The 24302-nt window shown below is 46.5% G+C and overlaps 1 protein-coding gene across 4 annotated transcripts in view; it reads left to right on the top strand.

The window, feature by feature from the left end:
• Positions 1-23700, top strand: part of CPA5 (carboxypeptidase A5) — a 42720-nt gene extending 19020 nt beyond the window's left edge. For 2 of the 4 annotated variants that reach the window (XM_007524203.2, XM_060196562.1), the window contains 8 exons: positions 6912-7010; positions 9747-9848; positions 12396-12497; positions 13361-13471; positions 14124-14214; positions 20867-21066; positions 21361-21445; positions 23376-23700. In XM_007524203.2, the coding sequence (XP_007524265.1) occupies positions 6912-7010; positions 9747-9848; positions 12396-12497; positions 13361-13471; positions 14124-14214; positions 20867-21066; positions 21361-21445; positions 23376-23563 (978 nt within the window). In that variant the 3' untranslated portion in view covers positions 23564-23700. Of the gene's footprint in view, positions 1-6911; positions 7011-9746; positions 9849-12395; positions 12498-13360; positions 13472-14123; positions 14215-20866; positions 21222-21360; positions 21446-23375 lie in introns of all 4 variants that reach the window. The other 2 variants (XR_009551223.1, XM_060196563.1) reach the window with 2 other exon arrangements.
• The last annotated feature ends 602 nt before the right edge of the window (positions 23701-24302 follow it).

Genomic DNA, 24302 nt, shown 5'->3' on the forward strand with positions numbered 1-24302 from the left:
AGCAGTAGCAATGGAGACTCACAGTTGCATTTGGTGAGTCTCAGGGGAGTCCTCTCCTCCCTTCAGCCATCTTTTTATTGATGAAACAGACTGAAGGTGGTGTCTCAACTGGTAAACTGCCGGACTGTTAACAGCCACTTAATCTCTCCCTAGGCTCCTCTCTGTCCACAAGCCACAGGTGTTTGCACTCCCTGGTGATTTGATGGGTTCCTGAAGTCATTCTAGTCCTGTCTTGCTGCGGTCCCAGGTGGTCTCCTTTGGTAGTCCTAGTTGGCCCTGGAGAGGAGAGAAACACAACTCCTGCTGCTCTGTAGCCTTGGCTCCAGAAGTCTCTACTCACAATTTTATATATCTAACCATCCCTTTTCTCCTGATTTCTAGTATCCTACTATCAGCTCAGCAACTTCTCCCCATCAAGGTGCCTAGTGGACATCTCAAACATTACAGGTTCAAGCCAAGACCAACTCGAGCCATAACTTATTTCTCCACAGCTTTCTCTGAGTCAGAAAATGGTGATACCATCTTTCTGGTCTCGCAGACAAGAAGCATGGAGTCATCCTTGACTATCTTCTCACATCCCAGCCCTTCTATCTTCCTACCTTCTATACTAGCTCCCTGGGCCATTTCACCAGCCACATTCACAGGAACTATTTCAGTGACTTAAACAAAAAAATTTTATTATCTTTATTTATTTATTGGATAGAGACAGCCAGAAATTCAGAGGGGAGGGGAGATGAAGGGGGGAGAAGGGAGACAGCGAGAGCAAGAGAGAGAGACCTGCAGTCCTGCTTCACCACTCACAAAGTTTTCCCCCATGTAGGCCGGGACTTGGGGCTCAAACCTGGGTCCTTGTACATAAGTTTATAACATGTGCACTTAACCAGGTGCACCACCACTCGGTCCCTCTATTCCAGTGATTTCCTAATTACTCCCCCTTACCTTTGTCTCCTCTCCTCTAGTTTCAGAAGCATAGTCAGAAGGACCCTTTAGAAAAATGCAAGTTGACGTATGTTCATCAGCTTAGAATCTAGCTCACCTACAGTAAAAGCCAAAGTCCCTGAAAGGGTCTCTATATGATCAATAACTTGTTCTGCATCTCAGACTCTCTCTACTCCAGACTTCTGGGGTTCTAGATGCTCCTCAAACATACCTTAGAGTCACCTTTATGGTTACAATATTGTTGGATTTTTTTTTTTTTTGTAAATAACTGCCTGATTTACTGCCTCACTATTTATCATCTTCTTATCAATGGTGCCCTTTTTCTCCCATGCTTCTCCAAGTCTCTCCCTCTTCCCTCTGCTTCACTTTTCTCTTCACTGCTCCCCAAACCGTCCATCTATCTTATTCCACCATAGGGACTTAGGTCCCCGTCATCTCCCTAAGGACTTTCCCTTTCTCCTTCTGAGTTCCTGAATCTGCTTTGATAGACTCTAGCCCATTAAGGATTCACCCTGTATTGCCTTTTTTTTTTTTTTGGCCTCCAAGGTTATTGCTGGGGCTTGTTACCAGCACTATGAATCCACTGCTAGTGGTAGCTATTTTTTTCCATTTTTATTGGGCAGGACAGAGAAATTGAGAGAGGAGGGGAGATAGAGAGGGAGAGAGAAAGACAGACACCTGCAGACCTGCTTTGCTGCTTATGAAGCTTCCCCCTGCAGGTGGGGAGCGGGGCTCAAACCCAGATCTTTGTGCTGGTCCTTGCACTTTGCACTATGTGTGCTTAACTGGGTGTGCCATCATCTGGCCCTCCTATGTTGCTTTTTGCTTTGTTTTTTAGAGCTCATTAATGAGATCATTTAATATTTTTCCTTCTCTTTCTGGCTTATCTTGACTGATATGATTCTTTTTGTAATGCTCTATTTAGTTTATTTAAGCACCTTGTTTATTGTCTGTGTTCCACCCACATTCTAAGCTCTGCAAGGGCAGGTGATTCTGTTTTGCTGGTTACTTATCTTCAGTGTATCATTGACAAACACTCATTCACCAAATAGGAGAAATTAAAAAGTGGAAATGCCATTGGTGGGGACAGAGCAGACATGTAAGGCAGAATGGAGGAGAAGGTAGGGGAGACCTTCAGAAGCAATCATGAGCAAGATGCCAAGGCAGAGAAAGAATTTGGTGGTATAGAAGACTCAGGGACAGGAGGACCAGCTCCTGTGACAGGCCTCCAGGAGGGCAGGGATACATTGACTCAGCAAAGTCACTTTTCCTTTGGGTACTAAATCCCACAGACTCAGTTTCTGCTAAGTCCTACCGACACCACATCCCCTCTAGAGAAATTCCAGTATCCTGATCCTACCTAGCAATGACTGTTCTACCACCAAGTTCTGGAGTCACCTCAATAGTCCCCATTGTGGTCCTGTCATTTTCGTCATCATCATTGCCATTATCATCATCATCATCACTATCATCATAATCATCACTGGCATTGACTATATGCTACATGATGATCTGAGCATTTTGCATGTATTAATCCCCACGAGAACACTTTAAAGGAAGTTGAGGCACAGAGAAGTTAGTAATTTGCTCACATTAGTGACGTTGTCAAGGACATAATAATCTGAGGCAGTCTGGCTTTAGGCTCTTTAGTCTTGTGCTATCTGCCTCCTCAGAGGTTGTCATTATTATTTGTGTTGCATTTTTTTTTTTATTAATTTTCATATTGTTACCAGGGTTATTTCTGGGGCTTTGTGCCTGCACAACCAAACCAACACTCATGGTGGCCATTTTCTCTTCTTTTCTTTTATCTTCTATTCCTCTCCTCTCCTTTCTTTTCCTTTCCTTTTCTTTCTTTTCTTCTTTTTTTTGATAGAGACAGAAGGTGAGGAAAGAAAAGGAGATAGTGAGGGAGAGAGAGAGAGAGACTTGCAGCACACTGCTCATGAAGCTTCACCTTTGCAGGTGGGGACCAGAGCATGAATTCTGGTTCTCATGCATGGTAACATGTGTGCACTCAACTGGGTGCACCACCACCCAAAACCTTGTGTTGTGTCTTTAATTGCTCTTTGGGCAACTAGGACAAAGCTCAGGTTTTACCTCTAAGGGAGTTCTATTCTAACTTTCCCAGGCCTGTAGCCTCCCTTCAAGAAGGCATGGCCTGTTAATACTAGCCATGTCACTGCTGCTGATGGTGGGCCATGAAGCCTGAAAGAAAAACCAGGGACATGGGAAGAGAGGCATCAGAGTGGGGAGTGGGGGTGGAGGTCATCTTCGGCTCCTGTTTCCTTGTCTGGCGTCCATTTTGAATATCCAGCTGCTGAGAATGTCCAGCTCTTTCCAGTCTCAATTTCATCTTTCAGGGTTCTTCTTCTCCACCCTGGAGGCCACTCACTGTGCTCTGCTTAATGTCGTCATCCTTCCTTACCCCTGTCATAAATTAATTCACATCAGGTATTACTTTCCCTGTCAGGTTATAGCTTCCAGGGATGTGAATGGCTTACTTCTGAGGTGTGTGTGTGAGTGTGTGTGTGTGTGTGTGTTTCTTTTCTGAGAAGCCTGACAGGACTGTAATTAGGCATTCCTGAGCCAGTGGCAAGACTACATTCTCTGCTCTCCCATCTTCTTCCTTTCCTCAGCCCTGGGAAGGGAACAAACATCTGTGTCTTTTTCAAGCCAAGGAGAGATTAATGTTCCTGGAATTGGGGCCCAGCTGTGAGGGCTGGAGCATTCCCGATTTGTAAGCTGGTGTCATATGCATCCAAGAGGCCCATAAGGGTGTTTGGAAAGCCATTTGCAGTATGGTGCCGCTGACTTCCTGTTTGCCTCTGAGCTATTCTGTGGGACAAAACACAGGCTCCTGGAAGTTACTGGGAAGAACAGGTCCTCTGGTCCCTTCCTCCCAGTTTCTTCTCTCCGTTCAATACCTACTCTAGGCTCTGAGGTCCTTTAAATTCCTTCCAGTGGGGACTGAGTACACAGTAGATGTTCCCTGGGGCCCAACCAGCTGTCCCCTCTGCATCTGCTCACTACAGCTAGTAGGTCTCTGCCCACAGTCATGGGGGCAGTCTGGTCACAGGCCCTGCTGAGATTTCAATACATTTCTGAGGAGCAAGATACTCTCACTTTGTTAAAGCTTCCCAGGACAGTGCTTGAGCCAGTGAGGATCAAGGCTCCTCTGGCCATCTCAGACTTAACCAGCAACGTGACTTTGCCCAAGTGGCCTGTCCTCAGCCCAGCCAGTTCAGCAAGAAAACACTGCAATTACAATTACCTAGGGTGTCACCAGGGCTCAAAAAGGAAACAAACTGAGCCTTAAACATTGATTTCCATTTCTGTTGTCAGATCTGTGAACCTGAGGCTGATGGGGCCAGAGGTGGGAGTGAGTCAGAGGGTTATGGGGAGAGGGACTTTCTTTCTTCTCCCAGCCTCAGAACTGAAGGCTCCATAACTACTATTTCATTTGGGCTTAGAGGGCTTTTTGTGGTAGTGTTAGCATTATTTATTCATTTAGAAGTTCTTACTTATTGAAGCAGTGTAAGGATGTGGCCCAAATGTGAAAAGAGAGGCAGGCAAAAATGTTGCTTAGAATCATGATCCTTCTGAGCCAGAGAGATAGCTCACTGGATAGGGCACATTCCTTGCCATGTGTGCAACTCAGTTTCAAGCCCCAGCGCTATGTGAGAGGTGCTGTGACACCGGAGAATCTCTGGTGCTGTGGTGTCATTCCATCTCTCTGTGTGTCTAACTGAATGATAAGGTGGCGTGATGCCATGCATGCATGGGGTCTCTGCTCTGTAGCAAAGCAAAACAAACAAAAAACCAAAATTGAAATCTTGGTGGGTAAAGTGTATACATTACCATGTGCAAAGGCCTGGGTTCAAGCCCCTGTAGGAGGCTCCACATAAGAACACCTGCAGGGGAGGAAGCTTCACAAGGAGTGGAGTGGTGCTGAAATATTTTTCTGTCTGTCTGTCTGTCTGTCTATCTATCTATCTATCTATGTATCTATGTATCTATCTAGCTATGTATCTATCTATGTATCTATTTATCTATGTATCTATGTATCTATCTATTTATCTATGTATGTATGTATGTATGTATGTATGTATCTATCTATCTATCTATCTATCTATCTATCTATCTATCTATCTATCTATTGATCTCTGCCTCTTATCCTCTAGCTGAAAGGGGGAAAATGATGGTCAGAAGTGGTAGAGTCATGCAGGCACTGAGCCCCAGCAATAACCCTAATGGCAAATAATGCTCAAAATTAAAATCTTTTTTTAAAGTTATACTTCTTCTCTAACTAGCATCATTACTGTTTCAACTTATTTCTTGGTATCCCCGTGTTTTGTTTTCCTGTTCTTGGGCTATACTGGCTTTTTTGGTGATTTTTAAATAATTTAAAATCACAATTCAAGTATGGCGGACTTTCCAACTATTGTGCACATATTTACTTGCTCTCTCTGTAGCTGTGTGCAGAAAGACACATATGTCTGTATGTCAGGCACATATACATGTGTGTGTGCGGAGAAAGAGAGAGCAATGTGTACCTTGTGTGTGTTAGCTTTGCTGGGTAGTTAGTTAACCTTGAAGGATTCAAGGCTAGGGATGAGGACATCTGGGCTCTTATCTCATTCAGCCCCTCTCAGCTTTGCCATTAACTTTAGCTCCTCGCTCTGCTTTATCTACAAAGTGGGAATTGTTCATGCCTGCCCTGCCATCCGGTCATCTGACCAGAGCAACCGAGATAATGAGATAAGATGCCTGGTAACCTGAAGGGCTCTGCCCGAAACTTGGGCATCAGCAAGTCTGACTTGTGTCTGGAGCTGCAAACCCTAGCAATTCTGTTGTTCAGGGCTGAGGACCTGCTTTCCTGAAGCACCTTGGTGGCAGAGGTGCCCAGGCTTTCCTCATGGTGGTGGGGGAAAATGGCGGTTGGCTCAACCAGGACAGGATACTGCCCTCTCTGTGGTTGGTGGATGGTGCTGCCTGAGGCCTGGGAGTTACCCCTGAACTGAAACCCAAGGACAGAGCTTAGGATTCACCTGTACTTGTGTTTGAGGGGCAGTTTATGTGGCAAACCAGCAACCCTTGGGACATTAATCAATCACAGTGATCTGGACTGGTTTTGTCCATCCGTACCTGGCTTCCCAGATGGCTTGGGCCCCATATGTCTAAGCTCCTTACAGGGGTGTAGGTAGAATTATGTTGTAGGCTAGCACATATGGTTCAGCATGGGCACAGAGGGCAGAATCAAGGTTGGCAGTGGGCCAATCACCCTCACATCTGTTAATGTCTTTTATTCTATTTTAAAGAAGCATTTTATTTATTTGTTTGTTTGTTTGTGTATTTGGATAGAGACAGAGAGAAGCTGAGATGGAAGGGGGATGTGGAGAGGGAGAGAGAGAGATGTCTGATGCACTGCTCCACTGCTCCTGAAGCTTTCCCTCCCTGCAGTTGAGGAGCTGGGGGGCTTGAACTTGGGCCCTTGCACATGAGAGCAGGTGTACTCAAGTGGGCGTGCCACCTTGCAGCCTGTTAGCGCCTTTTAGCCTATGGTATGGATCAATCTGTTCTCACCATCCCACAGTTCAAGTGGAGAAGGCCAAGGTCAAGTTTCTACACAGGGGGCAGCAATGGCAGGTTCTGAGTGTAGCTCCACGGACTCTTCGCCCTGTGCTCACACAGCACATGTACCAGCTCCCCAAGCACGAGTGTCACCCCCTCACAGCTTGAAGTCTCCACCTGCTGGGCTGACATCCTGTGGGTGTGCAATGAGGACACTAGGAGGAAAGGTCTGTTAGGTAGCAGAGGAATCCCAGGCCAGTGGGATAGGTCACCTGGATAGTGTGCCAGCATTGCCACGTCATGCTCACTCTCCTGGGTCCTGCTGCCTTCTTTGTGCACTGGAAGTTAACACAGTTCTGAGCAAGCTTCCTTCCTGTCCAACCCATGCTCCTGTTTCCTAGGTGCTGCTGGATCAGGAACGGGAGGCCATGGCAAAATCCCGCCGGCTAGAGCGCAGCACCAGCAGTTTCAGTTACTCCTCTTATCACACCCTGGAGGAGGTAAGTCTGCCCCAGCAAGCCTTGGGCTCTGGTATCCCTGATGGTCATACAAGGAGGGTCAGAGACAGACTTATGCAGAGGCTAATGGAAAACTCTGGGGTCCACTGCCACTGGGAGAAGATGGTCCAAGGCTATCAAGATAGTTCACTTGGGTAGTTCACCTGCTTTGCCATGTGTGATATCTAGGTTCAAGTCTGGCCTCCCTTCTCTGCTGTGATCTCTTTCCCTCTCTCTCCCTCTGTATCTGCCTGAAAAAGTCAGCCCAGTGCAGTGAAGCCCCAGTGTCCACAACAACAAATATATATGCTGCATGTTTGCATAGGAAAACATAGAAAAATATGTCATGACTTGTCCAGTAACCTGATATCTATCTATCTCCCATGTAAATATCACTAAGAAGATGACTTTAGTAGATGTGGGGGCAGAGAAATGGGTCTACTTGGTTGAGCACTAAGGCCAGAATAGCACTAGGTAGAACAGAGCAGGTAGAGGCTGCTTTCCCGTCCGCCCCTCTGGCTGGTGATCCCAACACCATGACCACTCCTCAACCAGCCTGAGTATTGAGTAGCCTCAGCTGTGGGTACTTGGAAATAGAAAAGAAGCCAGGCACCTTGGAGAGCCGTTTTATAGCTAAAATGGAGTTGCCTTCAGCTGGAGGAAATTCATGGTGACCCGTAAAATCAGCTAGAGTAGAAGTGACAGATGATGCCTTGCTTAGGAAGGAGAATGAATATGCAAACAGAGCACAGAGACAGGTGTCTGATCTAGAAAGACATTCCCAATTCTTTGAAAAGAGTAGGATATACCTACCCAATTCTTTGAAAAGAGTAGGATGTTAGTAATACCCAATTCTTTGAAAAGAGTAGGATGTTAGTAATACTGTCCATTCTCTCCTCTTAAAAAATTATTAGTGATTTAATAGTGGACTACAAGATGATAATATTATAGGGGTGTAGTACCACACCACACCCACCGCAGTTCTGTGCCCTTCTCCCCATTCTTCCCTTCCCACCCAAGGATAACCACCATAGTTTTCACAAAGTCTTAACGACAGTTTGATTACTTTTTCCCTTTTTTATTGACAAATTTATGTGTTTCGGTTCTTTGTATTGCACATATGAGTGAAACCATCTAGTAGTCTTTCAGAGAAATGTAGATCATCTTGTAACAGAGATAAACTATAGTAACACGAGTCCTTGAATACAGACACACCAAATTAAAGAACTTCAAGCTATTAGATACAATAAGGATGAGAAAACATATATATGAAAGATTAAAGTACTAGAGAGAAAATGACATCATTTAATAACACTCAGAGGACTATATGTGCATAAATCTATAAGTGTTATATATGATTTATATATAAACCTAAGATAGACTTTTTAAAAAACTGTTATTTTCCAGTCTCCTAGTCATCAACACTCCTCATATCCTCATAAGAGCCATATTAGAGAATTCATTCTCTTTCATGCATTTGCCAATTCAGTTGTGTGATCTGAATGAGTAGAGAATGAATTAACATGATATTTCCATTGTCATTGGTATCAAAGATAAATTATCTTGCCTTTATAGGGCTTAGAGTCTAAAAGGGGTGACAAAAGTAAAATAGCATCCCAGTTATGACATATGTTAGAAAATTAAATGGGCAGGGTTGGGCAGAGACACACCTGGTTGGGTGTTTGGGACCTGCAGTGGGGGGATACTTCAGAGTGGTGAAGCAGTGCTGCAGGTATGTCTCTCTCTCTCTCTCACTGTCTCCCCTTCTCAATTTCTGTCTCTTTCCTAAATACACAAATAATAAAAAAAAATAAACAACCAAAATGGATGCATGCTTTAAAAAAGAAAAAGAAGACTGAATAGGCTAAGAGAGAGCACTTCTAATTAGAGAGAGCCTTTCAGATTCACCATAAGGACTAAGAGGGCTCAGCACATGCTGTTTTTTTCAGGCAAAATCTTAGCCCATAGATGAGCAGCCTGGGAGTGCAAGCCAACTAAAGCTCACTGCCTTGAGCCCTCTTGCAGTTCTTAACCTGGGATCTTTTCCATTGTGAAGGGAGGTGCTGAAGCATTAAAGAGAGTGGGTCTCAGGCAGAAGTTGAAAAACAAGATCAGGGAGTCGGGCGGTATCACAGCGGGTTAAGCGCACGTGGCGCAAAGCGCAAGGACCAGCGTAAGGATCCCAGTTCGAGACCCCAGCTCCCCACCTGCAGGGGAGTCGCTTCATAGGCGGTGAAGCAGGTCTGCAGGTGACTTTCTCTCCCCCTCTCTGTCTTCCCCTCCTCTCTCCATTTCTCTCTGTCCTATACAACAACGACAGGAACAACAATGATGACAACAATAGTAACTACAACAAGGGTAACTAAAGGGAATAAATAAATATTTTTTTTAAATTAAAAAAAAAAAGAAAAACAAGATCAGAAGAGAAAACACAAGCAGAACCTGAACTAGAATTGGTGTATTGCACCAAAGTAAAAGACTCTGGGGTTTGTGTGTGTGTATGTGGGAGAATACAGGTCCAAGAAGGATGACAGAGGACCTAGTGGGGGTTGTATTGTTATATGGAAAACTGGCAAATGTTATGTGTGTAGAAACTATTGTATTTACTGTCGAATGTAAAACATTAACTCCCCAATAAAGAAATTAAAAAATATATAAAGAGAGTGGGAAAAGGAATGTTCAGAGAGGTCCTGGGGTTTGCCCCCATCTTCACTGTTTGTGGGACAACCTTCCTTTCAGATCTATAGCTGGATCGACAACTTTGTAACAGAGCACTCAGATATTGTCTCAAAGATTCGGATTGGCCACAGCTTTGAAAACCGGTCCATTCTTGTCCTAAAGGTAAACCTCAGAGTCAGAACCCCTGGACTCTACAGCACTGGGTAGAGCTCATATGGGGTTGTGGCTGGGTGGGAATTTAAAGCCGAGCACTTTGTGTGTATGTCTCCTTCAAGATGACTGACAACCTTTGGCGCTGTGGTGTTCAAAGGCCCACCCTTGCAGGTGTGGGTAGGTGACAGTGTGGTGATCTAGCCAGCCCAGGTTAGGTCAGGGGAGGATTGCAGAGATAACAGATCTGCAGACTGGCAGCCCTCGCCCTGGCCTAAGGGTGGGAATGGGGGTGAGTTGGCATTCTTGCTGATACCTTAATTGCTCCACTGGTTACATAGGAATAGGTGCCTAGGGGCCTCATTTGCAAGCACCTTGGGTCCTCTGACTTTAGCAGCCCCACAGAGAAGCCTGAGATCATGGTGTGGGGGGGGTTGAGGGCAGGGACCTCCCAGCCCCTCAACAGTTGCCGCTGGAAATAGAACTGGGGTGAACTTGGCTGCAGTCTTGCCTTTGATCATGAAGGAGGCAGGATTGGGAAGTGTATGAGACTCCTACCTCCAAAAACAACAAGATGTTTAGGGGCTGGACTGTGGTGCACCTGGCAGAGTGCACACATCACCAAGCCCAAGGACCTAGGTTTAAACTCCTGGCCCCCACTTCCAGAGGGAAAAAGGAAAACTTCATGAACAGTGTATTTGCTGCAGGTGTCTTCTCTCCTCTCTCTCTCCCTATTTCTTTGTCTTTTACCCTCTAGCAATAAATAAATAAATAAATAAATAAATAAATAAATAAATAAAAATACCTCCAGCAGCTTTAGAGTCCTGTAGGTACTCAGCCCCACCTCCTGTCACAAATAAAACAGAACAAAACAGGGGGCTGGGTGGTAGCACAATGGGTCAAGCACACATGGCGTGAAGTACAAGGTCCTGCGCAAGGATCCCAGTTTGAACCCATGGTTCCCCACCTGCAGGGTGGTCACTTCACAAGCAGTGAAGTAGGTCTGCAGGTGTCTATCTTTTTCTCCCCCTCTCTGGCTTCCCCTCCTCTCTTGGTTTCTCTCTGTCCTATCCAACAACAATGACAACAATAGCAATAATACCAACAACAACAAGGGCAACAAAATGGGAAAAATGGCCTCCAGGAGCAGTGGATTCATAGTGAAGACACTGAGCCCAAGTGATAACCCCCCCAAAAAATTAATTCTTTGCATGTGCCCCCAAAGACACTAGGAATAAAGTACTTAGAACATTTGAAACCTAGCTGCCAGGCTCTGAGCACTGTATGTGCAGGACTCTACTGAAAGACCCAGTGGTCTCACCCATCCTGGGACTTGATCTTGCTCATCCCTGTTTCCAAGTCCCCCAGGGCTCTACTTTTTAAATGTAATCTGAGTGCTGTTGCTCCAGGTGTGATTCCTACACCCACAGCATCAGTCTCCCCAGAGCTTGTTAGAAATGCCCAACCTTGTGGTGTTGGGGACAGTATAATTGTGATGCAAAAAGACTTTCATGCACCAAAGGTCCCAGGTTCAGTCCCCAGCATTACCATAAACCAGAGCTGAACAGTACAGTGAAAAGAAGGAAGGAAGGAAAAGAAAGAGAAAAAGAAGGAAAGGAAGGAAGGAAGAAAGGAAGGAAGGAAGGAAGGAAGGAAGGAAGGAAGGAAGGAAGATAGAAAAGGCCCAGCGTTGGTGCTGGGAGACATTTCAACTGCTAGTTCACACTTCTGACCAAGCAAGAGGATCTGGGCTCAAGCGCCCCACACCACACGGAAGCACCACGCACAGGAGAAACTTGACGAGTGGTGGAACACCACAACTGCTGTGGTGTCTCTCCTCTCTCTGATTCTCTCTCCCTCTCTGTCTCTTGCCCTCTATGGAAAAGAGGAAGGAAGAAGGAAAAGAAGGAAGGACAAGAGAAAGAAAGAGAAAGGAAGAAAAAAGAAAGAAAGAAAAGAAGGAAGGAAGAAAAAGAAAGAAAGAAAGAAAGAAAGAAAGAAAGAAAGAAAGAAAGAAAGAAAGAAAGAAAGAAAGAAAGGTCCACTGGGTGGGATTTCCCCAGTGAAAACCCTGGTAGAAAAAAAAAAATGGACAGGTGGAAGCACTCACTTGCATAGTGTGCTGCTTTGCCGTGTACATGACCCAGGTTTGAGCTTGCCCCCTACCATATTGAAGGGAGCTTTGGTGCTGCAGGATATTTCACTCTCTCTGCCTCTGTCTCTAAAATCAGTCAGTCAATCAATCAATCAGTCAATGAAAGAGAAATGGAGAACCTCCAACCTACTACGTCAGAATCAGCATTCTTCTAAGACTAACCCTATCTCCCACCCTGGAGGCAGGCACCCTTCAACTGGGACAATCCATGTCTCTGGCTAAACCACTGTGCCACCAGCCTGAGTGCCCGTCAGGTAGCTGCAACCCTCTGTGGGGGTGCACCAGGCTCCCTTAGGGAGAGAGGGCATAGCTGGCAGTCTTTCTGGAAGGTCTTAGTTCTGTTCCCTGAGCTGATCTGTCTCAGTTCAAACCTCTGTTTTGACCTCCTGTGCTTTTTCTCCAAGTTCAGTACAGGAGGCTCCCAGCGTCCAGCCATCTGGATCGACACTGGAATCCACTCCCGGGAGTGGATCACCCATGCCACGGGCATCTGGACTGCCAAGAAGGTCAGTGAAGCTGTTGGGAGGGCAGGGTATGGAATGGCCCAGGGCACCTCCAGTGGACAGAAGATGAGACCTGACTTGTTTAAAGCCCAGGCACTCTCTCCCTCCTTCCAAACCCCAAGCGTTGGTCCTTTATGAGACAGGGACCTGATGCACAGGTGCCACCCTTCTCTGAAGCCTCCAGGTGTGCAGATGTCCCAATCCATCTCTAGTGGCAACCCTGCTGGTGCTCCCAGGCCTGCCTCCCTCCTCCTTCTCCTCTTCCTCCTCCTCCTCTTCTTCTTCGTGTATTTTATTTATTTTCCTATTCTTCACTCCTCCTGCTCCTCTTCCTCCTTCTCCTATTCTTCTTCTTTTTCTCCTTCTCCTTCCTCTTCATGTATTTTATTTATTTTGGATAGAGAAGTTGAGAGGGAAGGAGAAGATAGAGAGGAAGAGAAAGAGAGAGTAGGTGGCTCACTTGGTTGAGGGCACATGTTACAATGTGCAAGGACCTGGGACCCCACGCACAGGGGGAAAGCTTCACAAGTGGTGAAGCAGTGCTGCAGGTATCTATCTCTTTCCCTCTCTGTCTCCCCCTCCCTTTATATTTCTGGCTGTCTCCATCCAATAAATAAATAATTTAAAACATTAAAAAGAGAGAGAGAGAGAGACTGTACCTACTCATTAAGCACAATCACCTCTAGTTCCATCCAGTTCACTGTTCATGAAGCTCCCCCTAGAGTAGTGCTGTAGAGAGAATTACAGCACTACTTCACTAGGAAGTTTTCCTCCTGCAGGTAGGGACTCAGGGCTTGAACCTGTGTCCTTATGCATGGTAGTGCATGTGTTTAACTGGGTACCCCCTGCTCCTCCCTTTCTTACAGATCGTCAATGCCTATGACAAAGACCACATCCTGACAAACATACTGAACACTATGGACATCTTCCTAGAGATTGTTTCCAACCCAGATGGGTTCGCTTTCACCCACAGCATGGTGAGTGCACCTAGGAGGAAGGGGTCCAGGGTTAGCTTTGGGGGGTGGGGGAATGAAGGAAAGATCTTGGTGGCTTTTGCTGGCCTGAGATTCCTGGGTGGGGGGGGGGTGTTGGCTTCTTTAGGGGCTCCTTGCAGGAGGTCCTGCTGAGGCAGGTCTGTAGCTCAGAGACAGCAGCTGACCTCTTGACGTCAGGCTAGCTTCCTATCTACTGGCTTGTGTCCAGGGCTCTCCCTGCTTCCTGATATATAATTACCACCAGAGTTATTGCTGGGGCTTGGTGCCTGCACAATGAATCCACCTCTCCCAGTGGCCTTCCCCCCCCCCCCCTATTCATTTTGATAGAGAAAGAGAGAAATTGAGAGGGGAGAGGGAGGGAGAAAGAAGGACACCTGCAGCACTGCTTCACTGCTCATGAAGCTTTCCCCTTGCAGGTGGAGACCAGGGACTTTAGCCCTGGTATATCCCAATTTTAACAACAGAACCTCTGGTCTGTGGCCTTGGATTAGCCCCATGCTGGCCCCATCCCTTTGCTCTTCCCTGACCCCCCCGCCCCCCCATTCCTTACGTCCCTATTTCTGGCCAGGCAGTCAGACTCCCACCCCTGGGAATGGGTATGCTGAATGAGGGCTTCTCCTTTGGGCTTTCTCAGAACCGTCTGTGGCGAAAGAACAAGTCCATCCGACCTGGATTATTCTGCATCGGTGTGGATCTCAACAGGAACTGGAAGTCGGGTTTTGGAGGTATTCGATCTGCTGTCCCTGAAAGGCTGGGCTGGAGAAGGACTCTGCTTCTGACTCATCTTCCCTCCCTGTTCCAATTATGCCCACTCATAACTTGGGAGGTGATGTTGTGAACTAATGCAAGAGAGTCAGGGCCTGGGCCTGGCCATGGGGTATGGGAAGAGGCTGCACTTGTGTGTGCCCTATACAGAATACACTCAGCCTTCCTGGGAAATCTTCCCATGGAGGTAGCTACAAGACTCAACTCCTAAGTAAGGCAGAGAGAAGGGTTCAAATGGTACCAAGTAGTCTTCTCCTCCTTCTCCTCCTCTTCATTCTTCCCCTTCCTTTCCTCCTTCTCTTTCTTGTCCTCCTTCTCCTTCTCTTCTTTCTCCTCCTTCTCTCTCTCCTCTTTCTCATTTCTTCTCTTCTTCCTTCTCTTACTACTCCTTCTTCTCCCTCGAACTCCCTCTCGCCTTCCCTCTCCTTTTTAACTTTTTAAAAAAACATCTTTATTGGATAGAGACAGCCAAACATTGAGAGGGTAGGGGGAGATAGAAAGGAAGAGACACATTGCACTCGCAAAGCTTTCCCCCCTGCAGTTAGGGCCTGGGCGCTCAAAGCCAGGTCCTTGTGCATTGTAACATGTGCACTCAACCAGGTGTACCATCATTGGGTCCCAACTCCTTCTAATTTTGCATGAGGGGTTGACAAACTAGCTCACTTGGTTAGTGCGCTTGCTTGCTCAAACACATGAACCAGAGTTGAGTCTGGTCCCCCACCACACTGAAGTAGTGGTCCCCACTACCACTGAGCTATGGTATCTTTGTCTCTGTGTCTCTAGCTCTATCTCTCTATCTGAAAGAAAGAGCACGTGAAATAGCTCACTTGGATAGTATCTTGTTGTGCCTTGTACACAAGCCAGGTTGAACCTAGTCCCTGCAGTGTTTAAGGATGCCTGGGTGCTGGGGTCTCTATCGCTCTGTCTCTATCTTTAAAGTAAACAAACAAACAAAGTAGCACTGGGGAGATAGCATGATGGTAATGCAAAAATGAGGTAGTAAAGGGCCCAAGTTCAATCTCCTACACTGCCATCAGCAAGAGCTGAGCAGTGCTCTGATAAAAATAAATAAATGGTTCAAGTATAAATATAAATCATATGAAAGAGAGAGAGAGAAAGAAAGAAAGAAAGGAAACCAGAGCATCACTCTGGTACATGCAGTACTGGGGATAGAACCAGAAACCTCAGGCATGCAAGTCCTGTGCCCAGCCAGCTGAGATATTTCTCTAGTTGTTACCAGGGAATCTTGATAGTTAAGTCAAAACCCAGAGTTCATGGGTCCTTACCCTTCTTTGAATGGAACAAGCCAGAAGAAAACACCTCTGAACTTGCCCTGAGAGGCCCTGAAATCTGCTCCCTGGGAAGTTTAGAACAATAATCCAGGGGCCAGGCACCTGGTTAAAATGCACACATTACAGTATGCAAGGCCCCAGGTTCAAGCCCTTTATCACCACCTTCAGAGGGGAAGTTTCATGAGTGGTGAAACAGTGCTGCAGGTGTCTCTCTCTCTCTCTCTCTCTCCCTCTCTGTCTCCCTTTTCCCTCTCAATTTCCCTCTGTCTCTATCCAAAACAAAATTAATTAAAGAAAACAAACCAAGTACAAAACAGGCCAGTTTCTTATCACTGATGACTTAAACTTGGTTTGTACTTTTAACCCAATTACTTTGTATCCCTGTGCTGGTGGGCTGGTGGGCTGTAGGCAGAACTACGTGATTCCAGGGAAGGCTTCAACTCCTCCCACCCACCCACCACCACCTCCTTACAAATGTCCCCCAACCTGTTCTTGCCTGATGATTCCTCTCACCTTGCATGGAGCTTAGGGTCTAGCTGGAGGAGGGAACTGAAGCTTTTAGGGAGCCCTTAGATATATGTATGGATCCCCAAAATTCAGCAATTTAATGGGTTACTGGCTGCGTCTAGCAAGACAGACTCTGGAGCTGAGCTTTGTGTGGACACAGTTCTTGGCCCCCAGAAATGGCATCCACAGCCCACTGGGGAGTTGGGCATTGGCTTCCCAGGAGGCATCACTGTTGCTGTTAAAAAGCAGCTCCAACACCCCCCCCCCAAAGGTCCCCACCTGCAGGAGGAAAGCTTTGCAAGTGGCGAAGCAGTGCTGCAAGTAGATGTCTCTCTGTCTCTCTCCCTCTCTATCTCCCCTTTCCCTCACCATTTCTGTCTCCATTCAATGTATAAATAAAAGATAATTTAAACAAATTTTAAAAAGCAGATCCACAGATGAGAGGTTGACCCAATCAGATAGAACATTCTAGATCTGGATGCCCATTGCTTGGTAAATCTGGCTTCTCTAAATTTGTTCTCATCAGAAAATCAGGGTCTCGGTGTAACATCTGGAGTGAGACCCTTTGCTCACAGTTTGAGGGTGTCTGGAAGTGTGTGACTGACTGCTTGTCAGGAACACAACCATGTAAAAAAAGGTGACCCAGCCTCTCAAATGTCCAGGTGCTCACCCCCGGGGGGAGGGGTCCCCTCAGATCTGATTCCTGTAAATGCTCAGGGACCCCAAGTCAGACCAGCTAGCAGAAAGACAAATGATCCCTGAAAGAAAATAACCTTTGTGGGTTTCATCATAGGAGGAAAAAAAATCACCAGACACAATGTAAAAAAAATACATATATATATATACATATGTATGTATGTATGTATGTATGTGTAGACACATACATATACATACTTGAATAAAAAAGTCCAGAAGGTATAAAAAGGCTCCCACAAGCCCACTATCCAAAGATTACTGCTTTTAATAATTCACCATGTCCTTTCAGAGACTTCCTTTTGCTATAAATTGCATTTTTAGAGAAGGGAGAAAAATAAATAGCTAATGACTCCATTAGCAGGTATTTGTGAAACAGGCTCAGGCTCTGGGAGGACTTTGACTATGAACGTCAGCTAATTCCCATTTGGTTCAGGGAAGATTAGTTTATTCTGCTTAGCTCAAAGCAGAACTAATGGCCCGAAGTGTTTCTCCATATTTGGGCAAAGCCACCTGGTCGTTGGCAGGGGAACGGCTCTCTGTGCCTGCGTGGGCTGCAGACGCAGACAAAGCTTTCAGCCTCCCCGCTCTGCTCATCTGTTGCTATTTGTCATTCATCAAGTGCAGCAGGTGCAGAAACTCCAGGCAGACACAACAAACAGGACCACTGAGGGGAGAGCTGGGGGTGCCTCCAGATTGGGGGTTGCTTTTTATCCCCTCATGCCCTGCAGGCACACCCCCTTCTTCATCGGCCCATGCCCGGAGCCACTAATGAAGAGAGCCTCTGGCTCCTCCACAGGTTGACAGAATTGCCTTTTGGGTCAGCCAGTGTGTCTGGGTTGGTGACTCAGGCGGGAGTATCTTGTTTACGATTTTCTTATTGCTTTAATTGAATTGCCTCAGGATGAGTAATCTGTAGGCCATCCCTCACCTGCACTCATGGGGGGAGGATGGGGTGGCAGCAGTCTTGAGCATCTTCTGAACTGGTCCCTAGACTGGCCACTGCCCTGGGGGGTGTTCTGACCTCCTCAGGAGACTTTAGAAGGTGGGAGTGATCCTTGGCCTCTGGACTGGGCTTGGGTGCCATTATTTTAGAGAGGAGCTCCAGGAGGCCCTGGGATCACTCTTTCTAAAAGTGTCCCCATGGGGCCAGGTGGTGGCGCACCTGGTTGAGCGCATGTATTACAATGTGCAAGGACCCAGGGTCAAGCCCCCAGTCCCTACCTGCTGGGGGAAAGCTTTATGAGTGGTGAAGCGGGGCTGCAGGTGTCTCTCTGTCTCTCTCCCTCTCTTTCTCCCCCCTCTTGATTTCTGGCTGTCTTTATCCAATAAATAAAGGTAATAATAAATTTCAAAAAACTAAAAAAAATTAAGTGTCCCGGCCCATCTTTTAATTTTAATTTTATTCATGTATGCATGCTTTTTTTTTTTTTTTTGGATACAGAAAAATCAGGAGTCAAAGAGACAGCTGAGGCACTGCTTCACCATTTGTGAAGCTTCCTTCCTGCAGGTGGGCACCAGGTGGGGCCCTTGAACCCAGGTCCTTGTGCATTAATATTAGCATGTGTACTCTACCTAGTGTGTCACCAACCAATATTGTACTTTAAATATTTATTTTAATGAGAAAGATACAGAGGGAAGGAGGTGGAAAGAGACACATACACACACAGAGAATAACACTGCTCAGCCCAGCTCTGGCTTATGGTTGTGCTGGGCATTGAACCTGGAGCCTCAGTCATGAAAGTTGTTGCTGAACCATTATGCTATCTCCCCAGCCCTGCATCCCATAATCTTTAAAAAATTTTAAAATTCAGGGAGTTGGGTGGTAGCGCAGCGGGTTAAGCGCAGGTGGCACAAAGCACAAGGACCAACCTAAGGATCCCGGTTCGAGCCCCCGGCTCCCCACCTGCAGGGGAGTCGCTTCACAGATGGTGAAGCAGGTCTGCAGGTGTCTTTCTCTCCTCCTTCCTGTCTTCCCCTTCTCTCTCCATTTCTCTCTGTCCTTTCCAACAACGACTACAACAATAAAACAAGGGCAACAAAAGGGAATAAATAAATAAATATTTTTTAAAAATTCATAATTCCACACTGTTCCCACCACCAGAGTTCTGTTATTGCCTATAATCTTGACTTGGCCCTTGGGAGGAAAAGACCATAGAAGAGGAGAGAAAAGGAGAAAGGGAAGAGGCCAAGGAACCAAGAATCCAGGAGAAGATGGGAATCAGCTAAACTGTAAACAAAATAGAAGCAGAACTTCTCTTGGCTTTCTTCCCCAACTTCAACCCCCCACACATACACACACACGTGTACCCCAAGAAACCTTTTCAAAGACTCCTTTGCCTTGTAGTTCCCAGACCAGCTTCCACCAACTCTGGGAGATCTGTTGTTTCTTTTCCTGGTTCTAAGTCAATATGACTCCTGAGGCCATGGCTTTGGCAGAGTTTGAGCAGACACTAAGTCTAAGGACTTAGCTCCTCTGGGCATTCACCATGCATCTTCCCCATGGCCACAGTTGGTCTGCAGAGAAGGGTCAGCTCAAGGGTTTTGCTGCACACTTGGGGAGAGAGGATGGGGCCAGAGAGCCCGTGTGTCCTCTTGAGGCAACTGGCCTGCTTTCCCAGTGCAAACACAAGCTGGACTTAACCACAGTACAAGCCAAGGGAACTCCCCACCACAGGCCCCAGAGCTGATGCATTACTGGGCTGTTCATCTGATGTATTAGACTAGGGTAAGCAACACTAACAAAACTCCCTTTAGATCCAAGTGACTTACCACCTCAGAAGTCTTTTCTCTGTGCATATCAAGTCCGTGTAGGTAGCTCTGGTCCAAGGTGACAGTTCTTTCGTAGTTAGGGCCAAGATGTAAACTCTCTTAACCTAGGCATTTATATGAACATCTCAAGGATGTCAACATAAAGATGAATGTAATCTAAGTCTCTGCATTTTTTTCCTGTTTAAATCACTTTATTGGGGGAAAATAATGATTTACAAGGTATCTTGTAAATATGTTGCATCAGGACTGTTTCCTTTTAAAAAATATTTATTCTTTTGTTGACATTGTTTTTTTTTTATTGTTGTAGTTATTATTGTTGTCATAATTGTTGGGTAGGACAGAGAGAAATGGAGAGAGGAGGGGAGAAAGAGAGGAGGAGAGAAAGATAGACACCTGCAGACCTGCTTCACCGCCTGTGAAGCAACTCCCCTGCAGGTGGGGAGCCAAGGGCTTGAACTGGGATCTTTCTGTCATTCCTTGCGCTTTGCTCCACCTTTGTTTAACCTGCTGTACTACTGCCCGACTCCCATCAGGACTGTTTCTTACCTCCCCGTGATAGGTGTCTACACACCATGCTCACACCCAACTTAAGTCCTCAACATCCTTTCAACCCCTCCTACTTTCTCCCTCAGATCTGCTGCAATAGATCACAGCTAGTCTATGTGGCCCCCTCTGTTTTCCCTTTCTCTGTTTGTTGAATTTCACCTAAGAGTGGGCTCACTCAGTATTCATCCTTCTCCTTCTGCCCTTGTTGCTATTATTGTTGTTGGATGGGACAGAGAGAAATGGAGAGAGGAGAAGACAGGAGTACAGAAAGATAGACACCTGTAGACCTGCGTCACTGCTTGAGAAGCCATGCCCCTGTAGGTGGGAAGCTGGGGGCTTGAACTGAGAGCCTTTCGATGGTCCTTGTACTTTGCGCCATATGCGCTTGACCCTCGAACTACCGCCATCCCCCCACCCCAAACAGAGGTTTCTTTCTAGAATCCAACCATGCTAACACTCTGATCTTAGAACTGTGATCCACTAACCACCACCCCGCATAAAGAAAGAAGTAAATTAAAGAAAATGGGCCAGGTGGTAATGCACCTGGTTAAGCCCCTATGTTACCATGCAAAAGGACTCAAATTCGAATCTCCAATCCCCAATCCCCACCTACAGGGGGGAAGCTTCATAAGCTGTGAAGTTATGCTCCAAGTGTCACTTCCTTTCTCCTTCTGTCTTTTCCTTCTCAATTTCTCTCTGCCCTATCAATAAATTTTTAGAAAATTAAATAACTACTCTGTGAATCCCAAGTATCTTTCCCAAACTCAAGACTGATAATCCTCTGGGTGGTTTTCTCTTCCAGGAAATGGCTCTAATGACAACCCCTGCTCAGAAACTTACCATGGCCCTGCCCCGCAGTCGGAGCCTGAGGTGGCTGCCATTGTGAAGTTCATCACCACCCATGGCAACATCAAGGCTCTGATCTCCATCCACAGCTACTCTCAGATGCTCATGTACCCATATGGCCGCTCTCTGGAGCCTGTTTCAAACCAGGAGGAACTGGTGAGACTCAAGGCAGGGGGGCCCACTTTGGCAGACCCCTTGAGCGTTCAGGCAGTACCTTTGAAGCAAGAATCTGGCCAGCAGACCTCATTTGAGGGAGGATTGAGGAGGGAAGAGCTTGTTGTTCTCCTGGGTGATCAAGTTCAAAGTCGGAGGTGCTATGCTTTTTTTTCACAAGAGCCGCCTTACAGGTTCTCCTTCTGGGAGTCCTGAGTCCCAGATTCCTGGCCAGTTGGTGGGGGCATGGGGTTGTGGGGAACCCTGGGCCCTCACCCTCAGGATGTGACCTTACAGTACAATCTCGCCAAGGATGCTGTGAAGGCGTTGCACAAGGTCCACGGGATCAATTACATCTACGGCAGCATCAGCACCACTCTCTGTGAGTCAGCCTGCCCCTGGCCTTGGGTCCGAGTACTATGTCCACCTGGCATCCTCAGTCAACCTGCCTGGTCTCAAGGATGGTGGTGTCATCTTTATAACTGGGTTGGGTCAGAGCTATTCCCACATCTGCATGGCAGTGTGACACTGGACCCCCTGCCCTTCCCCCTCCCAAGTAGGCAGCTGTTTCCTGGTGCCATTAATTCATTCACAGTTCCTAATGCTTTGCATGTTGCAAAGTTCCTTAAGGGGAGAGGTTCTCTGACTTAGGTGGCTTTGAGGAAATTTTTTTTTTTTTTTTTTTTTTTTTTTTTGCAGGGAATGGTAGAAGTCAGGGCCTCCCTGGGCCAGGGAGCTTGGGGTGATCCTGGGTGGGTGTGTGGGAATTTTGATGTCCCTTATGCCCATTTATTTCATTTTATTTTATTATTTTTTAATTTTATTAGCGATTTGATAATGATTTACAAAATTACATGTCAATAGAGGTATAACGCTATACCATTCCCACCACTAGAGTTCTGAATCCCAAGTCCCTCCATTGCAAACCACCACAGTTCTCCCAAGGTTGCAGCTATGGGTTAATGGTCATCTCTACAACTATCTGTCTACATTCGTACATAATTGCCCCTTTTTTCTTCCGTGTCCAATCCTCTCTTCCCCTCCAAGCCACACATAACCCTATTACTGCATCCAAATATTTCTCTCTTTTTCGTCTCCTCTCTTTGGAACCTGATAAGAGCTGGAGTTCAGAGCCCTCTTATCCTCTTCCCCCTTTCACTTCTCCTCCACTGGGAGTATGGATCAAAGTTGTTTTTGGAGTGCAGAAGATAGGAATTCTGGCTTCTGTATTTGCTTCTCTACTGGAATTGGGCATTGGCAGGTCAGTCCATACCCCCAACCTGTTTCTGTCTTTCCCTAGTGAGGTAGGGCACTGGAGAGGTTAGGTCCCTGGGCACATTGGTGAGGCCCTCTGCCCAGAGAAGTCAGGGTGGAATCATGGTCACAGCTGCAACTTGGTGTCTGGAAGGTGGAAGGACATAAAGTGAGACAAAATGGTTAATGAACAGGAACCAAGATGTAGGAACAGGGCAGATGAGATTGTGGCTCTTAGGGTGGAAGAAAGCTTGGAAATCCATTTTAGGCGTGTTTCTAGGGGCCCATGGCTATGGTAGTTTTTGCTTGGGTTTGATAGCTAGTATGAAGTTGGACAAAACCATTGTCTGAGAAAATGGTGTTAGAGTAGAGAAAAGGACTAGAGAGTTAGGTCAGGGCAGAGAGTAGCTCCCATTCTTGAAAAAAAAATATCTGTGGATAGAATTAACTAAGGTCTGAGATCTCAGTTCATGGTCCTTTATGCCCATTTCTTCTCCTTTCTTCTTTTTTACTATATTTTTTCTCTATCTAGAGATAGAGAATTTGAGAGGTGAGGGGGGAGATAGAGAGGGAGAGAGGAGTGGAGGAGATTGCATAATGTGTATACAAACAAACTCTCATGCCTGTGGTTCCAAAGTCCCAGGTTCAATCTCCCACACCTCCATAAGCCAGAGCTGAGCAGTGCTCTCATGTTTCTTTCTGTGTCTCTGTCTCTCAAAAATAAATAAATAAACAAATACGAGTGAGAGAGAAAGAGAAACACTTGCAGCTCTGCTTCACCACTCATGAAGTTTCCCTTCAAGCTGCTCCCCTCCCCATCCCCTGTTCCCACCTGCAGGGAATCCCTTCATAAGTGGTAAAGCAGTGCTGTAGTGTTTCTCTTTCTCGCTCCCTTTTCTCTCTCTCTGTCTTTTCCTCATCTCTCAAATTTTAATCCTTTCACATGGTGATGTGTGTATTCTACTGTGCCCACTTTCTATTCAGAATGCCTCTGTCCCTTCTGACCTTTCCCTGTCCTTCCTTTTGGGGGGGTCATTTCCTTGCTTTCTTATTTCTAGATGTGGCCAGTGGGATCACTGTAGACTGGGCCTATGACAGTGGCATCAAGTACTCCTTCAGCTTCGAGCTTCGGGACACCGGGCGCTACGGCTTCCTGCTTCCAGCCACACAAATCGTCCCCACAGCCCAGGAGACTTGGCTGGCGCTCCGGACCATCATGGAGCACACCCTGAATCACCTCTACTAGCCACACAACCAGGCGAGAGCAGGAGGGGCTGACCTTCTCGCCATGATCTGGGGGCTTCTCCTGAACCCCAAGTTGTATACCCTCTTCCCTTGCCTGTGTCTTGAACCCTTAGGAAATAAAATACGACTTTTAATGAACTCAGTGGCCTCTGGAGTTGGTTGACACTGAGGATTGCATTCCAGTTTACAATACCTCTCCACCCCCTCCAGGTATTTGGGACAGTGGGGGGACCTGGCGTTTGATCAGCTCCTCCTGGGTACCCTCACGATTTCCTCTGGTTTCAAGAACAGAGCCATGATTAGAGGAGGTGCCAGTCACTGCCAGATTCCCATGTCATGTTGTCAGGGCCAAAGACATGGGATGCCCAAAAGATTACTCACAGAAAGATGAGAGATCTGTGTGTTAACTGAGAGTCTGGAGAGGTGGCCTTCACTGCATAGGAATGAGTGCAGATGATTAAAACATAGGCTGTGGTAACTGAATCTAAAGAGAGCGCCTTTAAACTCAACCTATGACTGCTGTTTATCAGTCAGCTTACTGATAGCCTCTCCCATATCAAAGGTTGAAGCATTAGATGTCCAGGAATTTTGGCTGCCTGTGGGCTCTTGTCTGATAATTCAGCTATGTCTGAAGCATAAGCAGATAGCTTACTGGAAACAATCTTTCAGGGACTTGTTTAGATACATCTGATATGAATGTTCCCCCAACATTCCCACACCCGGGGAGTAAAAGGCCTTCC

The sequence above is a fragment of the Erinaceus europaeus genome, chromosome 8, assembly GCF_950295315.1.
Source record: "Erinaceus europaeus chromosome 8, mEriEur2.1, whole genome shotgun sequence".
NCBI lineage: Eukaryota > Metazoa > Chordata > Mammalia > Eulipotyphla > Erinaceidae > Erinaceus > Erinaceus europaeus.